General features: G+C 38.4%; 1 protein-coding gene across 2 annotated transcripts in view; it reads left to right on the forward strand.

Moving 5' to 3' along the window:
• The first annotated feature begins 29 nt into the window (after positions 1-29).
• The window catches only part of lhfpl3 (LHFPL tetraspan subfamily member 3), a 32,061-nt gene continuing 20,849 nt past the window's right edge, over positions 30-11,241 (forward strand). The window contains exon 1 of one of the 2 annotated variants that reach the window (XM_014004267.1): positions 30-1,505. In XM_014004267.1, coding sequence (XP_013859721.1) covers positions 1,070-1,505 — 436 coding nt within the window. In that variant the 5' untranslated portion in view covers positions 30-1,069. The remainder of the gene's footprint in view (positions 1,506-11,241) is intronic. The other variant, XM_014004266.1, reaches the window with a different exon arrangement.

Consider the following 11,241-nt stretch of genomic DNA (forward strand, 5'->3'; position numbering starts at 1 on the left):
ACGCGAGCACGGAATTGTGGGTAATGTAGTTCAGATGTCCAAAACATTTACGCGATGGTTAAAATGTAAGGAAAGTGTGATTTTGTTGTAAGTTTTTATATTTGAAAAGTACGTAGAACCTTTTTATGGTACCTAAACTCGTCTTTTTTTTGATGGTGCTGTTTTTATTAACATTACTGCACACTGGACAGTTTTTCTTTCTAGATTATTGCCTAAAATACTTTGTCAGTTTGGGGGCAGAAGCCAGTGGACTAAAAATCATCGTGTTTTACAGTAAAGTGCTGTTCTTTTGTATAATCATTAAGGATAAATGCATTTGCAGGGTTTAGATTTATTGAATATTTTTCTTGAATTATTGCAGAAAATATTTGCGAAGACAAAAACATTCAGATAAATGTATTTAAATCATATAGTCGTGTAATATTCCAAATGAAAGCAAGCCTGTATGGAAACTAAACTGAACATTTTTGTGCATTAACTTCATTATTCATTATATTCCTGTGTGGAGATGTCTCCTGTCTACCTGTTAAACGGAGTCATTCTCATTTCACATCAGCGCGTCTGTTTGAGATTTCGCGCCTGGCTGGATTGAAACGTCAGAATGGGATTAAGGGATGTGGGCTGGCCGTGTCATATCCACGGATATCCTCCGACTTTAATTCAATAGGATCTCAGCTGCGGTTGTTGCTCAGACGGATCCATTCAGGGAGATCCGTCTCAACACACACACACTCACACACACACACACACCCTCCCCTGAGGAGGAGCGGATTGTCGAAACAACCTGACTCAGGTAGAAAACATTTCAGAGCTGAAGGGCAAATGGAGAATAAATCGTCCGCGCGCGGATTCCTGGCGCTCGTGCTTTCTTCGGAGCGCACGTTTCGTTTCTGCAGACTCTGATGAATGAAGATCGGTGCGCAAAACCCAGAAATACCGCGGCTGCGAGAGTGCGGGCATGCTCCGGCTTCAACTGTGGCAGAAATAAAACATAAAAGAAGAAGAAGAGCTGCTGGATAYCAGATGAGGCAGATGCTCGTGTGATCCTGCAGGACCCAGCGCGCAGAATATGGTCCCCGGGGCCCCCAGCACGACCAGCACCATGCTCCCCGCCTCCGAGGCTGCCAAAATCTACCAGACCAACTACGTGCGGAACTCCCGGGCCATCGGCGTCCTGTGGGCCATCTTCACCATCCTCTTCGCCATCGTCAACGTGGTCTGCTTCATCCAGCCCTACTGGATCGGGGACGGCGTGAACACCCCGCAGGCGGGCTACTTCGGGCTGTTCCACTACTGCATCGGCAGCGGGATGACCCGGGAGCTGACCTGCCARGGCAGCTTCACCGAGTTCAGCAGCATCCCGTCCGGCGCCTTCAAGGCTGCCTCGGTCTTCATCGCCATGTCCATGGCGCTGGTCCTCACCTGCATCGGCTGCTTCGCGCTTTTCTTCTTCTGCAGCACCGGGACCGTGTACAAGATCTGCGGCTGGATGCAGCTGGCTGCAGGTAGGATGCTCGCACCTCCACAGGTGGGGGRTGGATGTCAGGGGGGTGCAGAGTTCACATGGCTCCCATTTGTTCAAGTCCACTGTTCTGATATGAKGGTTGCAGCAGGAAATYATCAAATGCCAGMGTTGTAAAGTAACTATGTACAAATACTTTGCTACTGTACTTAAGTAGAAATTTTGGTTATATTTACTTGAGTAATTATTTTTCAGCGTACTTTCTACTTTTACTCATTACATTTTTACACAGTTATCTGTACTTCCTACTCACCACATTTTTAAAAAAGGTAAGAAGTAGAAAGTCGTTACCCCATTTTATTCCGAGTTATTACTTAAAAAAATTATCCTGATAAATTGTGTCTCCTGGACAGAGTGAATTTAACTGTAGTTGGATGAGAAGTATAAATATATACCATTCTGACACCTATTAGCTCGTACACAACCATCACAGCTGCACGCCGTTAGAAAAATATTTTTGGAGAAGTCACTTCCCAATAAATGTCATTTTGGAAAATCTAACTGCTCACTTTTACTCAGTACTTTTACTTTTAATAAGTAGATTTTGTGTCAGAAATTTACTTTTGATACTTAAGTACAAAAAATATCAGATACTTTAAGACTTTTACTCAAGTAATATTTTTAGAGACTAACTTTTACCATAGTATTTTTATGATAAGATACTTGTACTTTTACTCAAGTATCACTTTGAGGTACTTTATACAACACTGTCAAAGCTAATGTGATGTTTTTTAACTTGAAAAGTGAACCTATAAAAACACTACTTATTTTCATGTTTTTAAAGATAAACTAAACTTAAAAGTGGAGTTCCAACTTTTTTAACTTAAAGTTGCTCCATTTATGTAAACTGAACTCACATGCAAATCATTCTCCCTCCCCTCCCGCTCAAGGGTCGGTCAAATTGCCATATGACTGAGAATGGACAGTAATGCAAAGGAAGACCAGTCATWGATATTTAGTCTAACAAAATCATCTGTGCAACATTTTTTTGAAATAATAAAATATTAATTTGTTAACTAAACTAAACATTTTCAAGCTAAACGGCTGCACCTGCTACCTACGGACGGGGCCGGTCTGTGACATAAGCAGCAGGGGCGCCATCCATCTGGGATGCCACAAATGAGGGATAAAAAAAAACATATTTTATAAATTTTTATCAAATAGTTGATTTAGTCTGTAGAATAATTACTGGTTACTCAGGTTTATGAATGTAACTTGAAATTTTGTTTTTTTTAATGCAGGTTTGAGTTGATCTTTTACAGTTTTTCCAGGTTTGTGATACCCCTGGACCCCCCCTAGAACTGTTTCAGTCCACAGCTGCTCATTAACATGAACAGGTGTTCCTCATTATGTTGGCAGGTATGAAGTAGACTTCTGGTTTTCTGTTTCAAATGAATTATATTGATAATTATTATACTAAACAGGTTCAAAAGAGAAAAAAATAATATCAAAGACAAAACTATTTGATTTGGTATGTGAATATAAATTGGAAGTGAGGTTTTTAACATTCAACAAGGGGWGCCACCTGAAGTTTTGTGTAAGGYGCCAAATTGGCTACAGAAGCARCTGWAGTGACTGAAAATAGGTCAATGGTGCCCACTCGCAAAAWCAGACAATTTTGATGTCTTGATCCGTATTTACGCTCAGATATGTTGAGTAAAGTACGCAAATAAAAGTGGTTTGTTTACACCAAGTGCATACCTGCATTTTTGTATTGCATATATCCGAGAAAAATGGCATAAATTATTTCAATCGGCACCATTCGATATTGGATAATTGTCTATAATTTGGATTTCATGCTTTGCTGAGACCCTTTGTTTTTCTTTGAAATGTTTGAGATTGAGCTACAGATGCTTTTTTAGCTATTTTGTAATTAAAACACTGTTTAGGAGTATTATTATGAGCTTTTTTTACAGTACAATGCCTAAGTTTAGAAACAGCAGCATGTTTGCTCCAGAGCAGCAAACTGACAAAACTTGTCCTTTTATTTAGGCAGTCATGTTTACAGAGGACCAGTGAATTAATGCGTTTGATTAGGCTGCTGCCCGTCCTCATAATGCCTTAAAGCAGTTAATGACATTATGTTGATGTGTTGCAGTAGAACAGATTTATGGACATACTTAACTGTGACAGTGTAAGTAATAAGCTGTCATTTTTTTTAGACAACTGAATSGAGTGACCCTTTTTTATTTTGACTGCAATCAACTAAGATGTTCAACTTGTTCCCAACAATTATAAACCTTGGATCTGTGCAGTATCATACAGCTCCCTCTAAAAGCAGCAAAAATTTGTTCAACTTTCACGGCTGAGAAAACAAACAAAAAAAAAAAAACCTGCACTTTGATGTGTAAAATCGACAGAGTTCCTCTTTAAAGTCTTTTGATGTTTTATGAATTCTGTTAGCTGTTATTGTCATGTGCATTTGAATGAGGAGGAAGAAAGATAATTTGCGGAAAATATAAACAAAAGGTGCAACAAGGTCAATGGAACCCTCAAGAGTGACTACAGCGCAATGGATGAAAGAAGAAATGGTGAAAAAACAAGTGGCATCTATGAAAATGAGGAAGCTTTTATTTTAATCGACAGATGAGAGATTTGATGTGTGTGWGAGACGTCCCCACAGGGAAAAAGAAAAAAACAAGAGATTTAAAGCACAATCTTTGGCTCAGAATAATTTGCGTATATAAATAATCCTCCAGCGTTGATCTCTGCACCTTCACAGATGCTTGCAGCACAAAAACAGGTTGAGCTCACACTGTAAAAAATGAAATGTTGGATTTACTTAACCATGTTATGTGACCTGGTTCCACTTAACTGAGTTGAGTAAATTCAAAGCAATATACCCGTTTTTTAGCCAAAGAACATGAGTATGTTGCTTTGAATTTACTCAACTCAGTTAAGTGGAACGGGGTCACATAACATGGTTAAGTAAATCCAACATTTCATTTTTAGAGTGCAGATGGGAATTAAATGTCATAAACAATAAGAGTCGGATTAATGGAGGGAACGCTTTTCTGCATTTTTGTGTTACCTTCAGAGTGGAAGTATGTCCCGTGAGCCTCCTGACCACCAGTTAGCACAATAAACAACAAATTCTGCGAAAATCAGTAAGAGTGCTGAATGATTTACTAAATTTGATGACATTTTTTTTAACTGAGTTGTTAAAGGGATCCCCGATTAGTTGTAACATTAGACTTTATATGATAAACATATACTGTACTTTAACTGTAAGATAAAGACTGTAAAAATACTGTAGGAGGTTCAGTTTTTATAATTTTTAAACTAAAAGTTTAAAATATATTACATGGACAGGGCCATTTTATATACACACAAAGCATTCTGGGTAAATGATGACATCAACTAGGTCATCGGTGCAAGGCTGCTAGCGAGCTATATCCACCCTGAAGGTTAATCTTGGACAATATCTGACGATTGACTCTTAAATGAAACCAGAGAGMGTTGACAGAGAGGAGAAGGTAGAAATGACTCAACCTGTAACTGAAAATATGGATGGAGGACAACAGAGCTGCTTCATGGAAGAACCTCAGCTTAGCCTGTTAGCTTTAGCATTAGCCCTGATGCTATCACCATATATATGTATTAGCTCAGCGCTACACATTCTCCTCTCATCACTGAGGTCCTCCATCTACATGACAGAGAGGGGAACGCAAAAATGACTCAGTCTGCAACTGAAAATATGGATGGAGGTCCGCAGTTTAGCTTGTTTGTCGCGCTAGCGCCAAGCTAATAAATATAAGGCAATATAGCGTGGGCGCTAGCACAAAGGCTAACAGGATAAGCTGAGGTTTTTCTTCCATGAAGCAGCTCTGTTGTCCTCCATCCATATTTTCAGTTACAGTTTGAGTCATTTCTACCTTCTCCTCTCTGTCAACGCTCTCTGGTTTCATTTAAAAGAGTCGATCATCAGATATTGTCCAAGATTAACCTTCAGGGTGGATATAGCTCGCTAGCAGCCTCGCAGCAATGACCTAGTTGATGTCATCATTTACCCAGAATGCTTTGCATGTAAATAAAATGGCTCCGTCCGTGTTAAAATATATTTTTAAAAATTTACAAAACTAAACAGCCTACAGTATTTTTACAGTCTTTATTTTACAGTTAAAATAAATGTTTMTCAAATAAAGTTTAATGTTGCAACTAATCATGGATCCCTGTAAAGTTGAAAAAAGCAGAATACTATTTAAAACTAGGGTTGGGCAAAATTGTACGGAGAGCAATTATTGTCAACAATTAATATTTGACACTGGAGTTAGTGCAATTAATACCATGTGATGGTGACGTATTTGTGCATGTGACGCTCTCACCATCAATTGTGCATGTGAGCTAATGCTAACAGCAAAGCCAAGAGTCTACAGTGTACTCAGTCAATTTGTCCCTTACAAGGGGCAAAGTAGGTACTGGCAGGAGATAATGTGAGGCAGTTAAAATGAAGTTAGTTTGACAGATGATTTCTATAATTTTAGAACAAAGGCTAACCGATTTAGAGTCAAAAACATGCACGTGCAATTGTCATCTATTAATCATCATACTACTAGATATCGGCTAAATTTCACGATTAGCCGTGATTCATTTTATTTAATTTTTTTTCTAACATTGAGCAACCCTAGTTAATACCTAAAACAAACCACCAGTTAACAATCAAAAAGTAGCAAAAGGCTAGCTAAAGAGTTGGGGTAAAAAAAAAAAAAAAGGTTAGCAAGAAGTTAAAAATAGCCAAATGCTGCCTAAAAGCTAAAAGCAGCAAACCTCTGGTTAAAAGTAGCAGAACGGTTGCTAAAAACTAAAAGTAGCACAAGAAGAAAATAGAGGAAGCATGATTAATTTATTCTAGAGAGAACAATGCATTTTGAAGGAATTTTGAAAAACAGAAAAGTTACAAATACCAAAAGTCATAGCACAATTCACMAAACTGTTGTAAGGGACTGGGACTGGTCCTCGCCGGCCACCATCCTGCATGTTTTACTTGTTTTCCTGCTCTAACACAGCTGATTAAATGACCGAATCACCTCTTCGAGTTCTGCAGAAGCCTGTTAATCACCCATTCATTCAAATCTGGTGTTAGAGCAGAGACACAAKTAAAACATGCAGGATTGGTGGTCTTACTGTATATGATCAGGACTGGACACCCCTTAACAGTGGTTACAGAAAAGTGATGATCAGCTGGAACACTGATTTAGTTCACTCTACACTCTGTAAAAGCACCCTCCTTGTCTGAAGCACAGGCAGCTGCATGTTTAAAGAGAAAGCACAACGAGCTCCAACACAATGCAGTCCTAACGAGCAGCCGTTTGTTTCGAAGCAAGGTTTTAGTGGCCTGAGAGTCGCACGTCAGCTCGCAGGAAGACGATCAGATCAAACACAAAAACCTAATGYATACTTTACAGCTGACTGATTCTAAAATGTTAGGAAACAGTTTTAAAGCATGAAACAAAGAACTAACCCAGYTACTTTCTGGGAATTTTAGTAAAATCTGTCCATTAGTTTTTGAGATATTTTGCTAAAAACACTGACAATAACATCACTTAACATGTGAATCATTTGCTTGAAATTAGAGCCAAAYTTATTTATTTTATGTAAATAAAAAGGTAACTTGTTCAGCTATTTATTACCTAAATCTGCATTGTCACTATGATTTTTAGGGATGTCCCAATCAGATACTCAGTATCGGTATCGGTGGCAGATATGGCCATTTTTTGAAAATCGGTTAGAATCGAATTTAGTCATGTGATGGGGCCGATCCAGTTTTCGTGACAGTTTTCAGCATCATCATGTTTTACAACTGCTGTTAAGAAGTCAAGACGCACACAAGTATGCAACCATGTCCACAGTGTGGGAACACTTTTCAATGGAAAACAATGATGCTGAAACTGCATCTTGCAAAATTTGCAAACTGGATGTTTCTATTGGTGGGAACCACAGGGCTCGCCCTAATACCAACCTTGTCACTTGGAAATAAATAAAGAAATAAAGCTATCGGATTGGTATCGGATCGGTATCGAAAAGACTAATAAAAAAAATCGGATTGTATCGGGAGCCAAAAAATCTAGATCGGGACATCCCTAATGATTTTCAGAGCTTTATTTCTAATTTAAGGTCTTTGTTTTTCTGTCTGACTCAACTTTCCTATTTTAGTTCAATCCTGGTCATTTATCATCATGTGGGAATTTTATTTCTGAGAAAAAACACTCTTAAAATTTGAGTGCTGAACACCAGACAAAGAAGTGGAAAACACAGAGCAGCATTTAGAAAACAGACACTTCACCAGCAGCGCACTGCAGTAAGGAACAGAATAACATCAAATTATATTTCACTGGTCAAAATGCATTTTTCTAAATATAAAAATAGCAGGTTTTTAAGTTCATTGAGTTATTTGCTCAAACTAACGTCATCAGGTCCTGGAGTCAATAAAGATCCCCAACTAAATTAGATATGGACACAACAGATTGATTACTTTTACTGTTGAAAAACAAAATAATAAAAAAAAAACCTACCTGTTAGATGTCATTTGAGCAAAAACAAACCAAAAGCTTTTATTGATGGGCTAAGCACTAGCGTCCTGTTCATGAGATTTTAAAAATAAAGCTCCAAATAAAGAGTATTTTTTGTGATAAATCAGTCAAAAACACATTTTTTTCCAACACCAACTTGAGGAAAAACTGTTCATCAGCACTCTACCTCAAAACCAACACCATTTTCCTGAGGCTTAAGGAGCTACATCCTGACTTTAAGTGTCATTTATAAAAGGGTTAGAATAATGTAACTGAAAGATGCTTATCGATCAGTAAATCCTTATTTATTACAACTGAAATGAATATGAAAAATACGCTCCTCTGCCTTTGCTTTCCATTTTCCTGACATTCAGGATCGTTGCTTTTTAAAATTGAAAGTCTCGACAGAATAAATATTTAATTCACACCAATTATTTGGAGCCACTGTTGAATTTTCTGACTGTTCGTCAGATGTTGATGGCGGCTGAGGCTCCTAGAAAAATTTCTCCACCAGTTTGGAAACTCAGGAAACGCTGTTGCGCATCAGTCGACGAGGGACAGAACCTGATTTCTGCGAGCTACCTCATTATTGTTTCAGAACCGCTCCAATAACTCAGCTTCACCAGTAAACTCTGGGTGGATTATGTTTCAATACCACAAAAAATTAATGAATATTTCTTGGAAAAAGTGAGCTTCATTCATCTCTGGACTTGTGAAATCGATACCACAGTATATTGAAGTTGATATACGTATGTCCCAACATCACCACCTTTTACTATGAATAAGTTTTTTTTAGTGATTTTTAGTTTTTCCAGAACATGTAACTCAACAGATTTAGCAGAACCTTAAAAACTCACAAGGTTGATTTTCCAGTAATACAATACAGAAATAAATTATAAATTTAAAAACTCCGAAAAAAATCACATTAGCGTTTAAAAGAATCAGTATTTTGAAGTGGCGTTCTGTGTAAAGGTTATGAACAGTTAATATCTTACCTGTTCTAGATAGCTCTTTGAAAAGCTTCGGTTCAGAAAATTTCATTTAAATTCTGAAGGAGGACAAGCTAACAGCTAATCTGAGTGCACTGCTGCTTCCTTTTCAAAGCAATTTATGTGAACACTATAAAAACCTAAAGATTTACATTGAATGCTAGAAAGCAAACAGCGGAAGCTAGCTTTAGCATTTTTGGTTCAGAATGGGGGACTTCCTGCTCAGTATCATATTTTTGCTGGAATAACTGCTTAGCTAACGTAGCATTATTTTACACATAATATCACTGATAGTGACTCAAAGTAATCTAAAAGAAACGTCAAATTCTTCACTCCTGTCTGTGTTGTTAGCTGTGGTAGCAATGTTTTGTTTACAAGTGTCATCACTTCCTTTTTGTGCACATGCAAAAATCTCAACAACTGTTCATCTCAGTGACGTGATTTCTTAATATATTTTTTGCAAAATGTTATTATATCCAGATTTTTTTAAATTAGTGAATAAAGTCGTACCTGTGTATTTAACTCTATAATATATACTATTAATACTCTATTAAAAGCTGCATTGACAGATTTAGTTGTCCCTTAATGTGGATGGAAGGTTACTGAATTACACTAACAGCAACCCAAAAGTAATCRTGGACTACTTTATAAACAAAGTGACACGAAATGGAGGCTGTTCACAGCGAGCGACCCAGGAACAGAAAATGGACATGTCTTGTAAGATTATAACTTTATTCTTATAATATTACGACTTTATTCTTGCTATTAAAAATAATCTCATTGTTCGGTTCTAATCCTCCATCATATCTTTCCAATAATGTGTTTGTATTTATCACAAAAACACTGATGTCACGGCCACGTTAAACCCTTGTTCAAACAGCTGTCTASAAGTAGGATATTACTTGTTCATAACCTTTCCATAGAACCCCACTATGAACCATTTTAAAAACAGATCAGGAGGATGTTTCTCCATGTGGAATTGCAGATACATGAAAACCTGGATGGGTCTCCTAAACCCYGACCTGGATCTCGAAGCGGCGCGTGGCTTGTTTGTGTTTTAACAGCTGAAATCCCATAAAAATGCAGGGAATAAGAGGTGGGCTCCTCAAAGTGCTGCTGAAGTGTCTCCAACACTCGGTTCATTTCCTGGTAGCCTGAACAGCAGCTCACCATGCAGTAAATGGCTCTCCTTGTGGTGCTCTCTGCCCACTAAGTGGTCCTCAAGAGTGGCGGGGTGGGGGAGCTGGCACTCTGAGCCGAGCAATAAAAGGTCCATTTGGTAGCTGGAGGTTCATTGATCCAAACGCTGCTTTCCAGAATAACAGGAAGTACTGCTGTAAAGGGGGCACAGCTGCCACTCTCTGCCTCCTTTCGTGGCACGGACTGCTCCATCGTGTTGAGCCGTGAGCCAGCGGAAGACGCAGTGTGTGGCGCYGTCGCTCCGGTTGATGCGTGATGACACCGTTTGAAGCGGCGCCCGACCGGCTGATATTAATACGTGAATGCTCGCTGTGCCGTGCAGACTTCAAATGTGCACCTCTTCAGAGGGATGTCAGGAGTAACTGGGCCGTGCGGCTCATCACCGTCACGCTGCGTCTGAGAAATTAGAGGGACGGACAGACGCCGTCGTGCTGCGTCAGCGGTGAAGGCTGGATAATGAGCACTGATCCTGACTCTGAAGCTTGAAAAGTTCCTGTGGGGAGTTTTTTTTTATTTCACTTCTTTCCAAATCTGAAATTTGTTCTTCCTCTCAGTATGTGTCAAGGACACTTCCAGCTGCAACATCAAGTTTTAGCTCAGAATTKGTCAAATTGAGCGACTTATCACCATTTCTGTGTTGGCTACTGATCATTTGCTGTCACCATCTTGAAATGGGCTGACTCCAAATGTTAACTTCAGAATTAGCATCTTCTGTGAAAATGCAGTGAGAATGCATAGTGCTGAAAATGTTTTGCAGGGAAAAAAAAGAAAAAAATGTACAAAAGTTTTGAAATTTGATGGAAAGTAGCCAAAAAAAAAAAAGCTGAAATTAGCAGAAAAGTAGCTGTAAAAGCTGAATCTAGCACCAAGAAGCAGAAATAGAGCAGGTTAGCTGAATAAAACAGCCGAACAAATAAGCTGAAATTATCACAATAAGGTCAATTTTAACTAAAAAAAAAAATTATCACAATAAGGTCAATTTTAACTAAAAAAAAAAAACATTAGCTGAAAATAGCTAAAA

Source organism: Austrofundulus limnaeus, unplaced genomic scaffold, assembly GCF_001266775.1.
Source record: "Austrofundulus limnaeus strain Quisiro unplaced genomic scaffold, Austrofundulus_limnaeus-1.0 Scaffold22, whole genome shotgun sequence".
Classification (NCBI taxonomy): domain Eukaryota; kingdom Metazoa; phylum Chordata; class Actinopteri; order Cyprinodontiformes; family Rivulidae; genus Austrofundulus; species Austrofundulus limnaeus.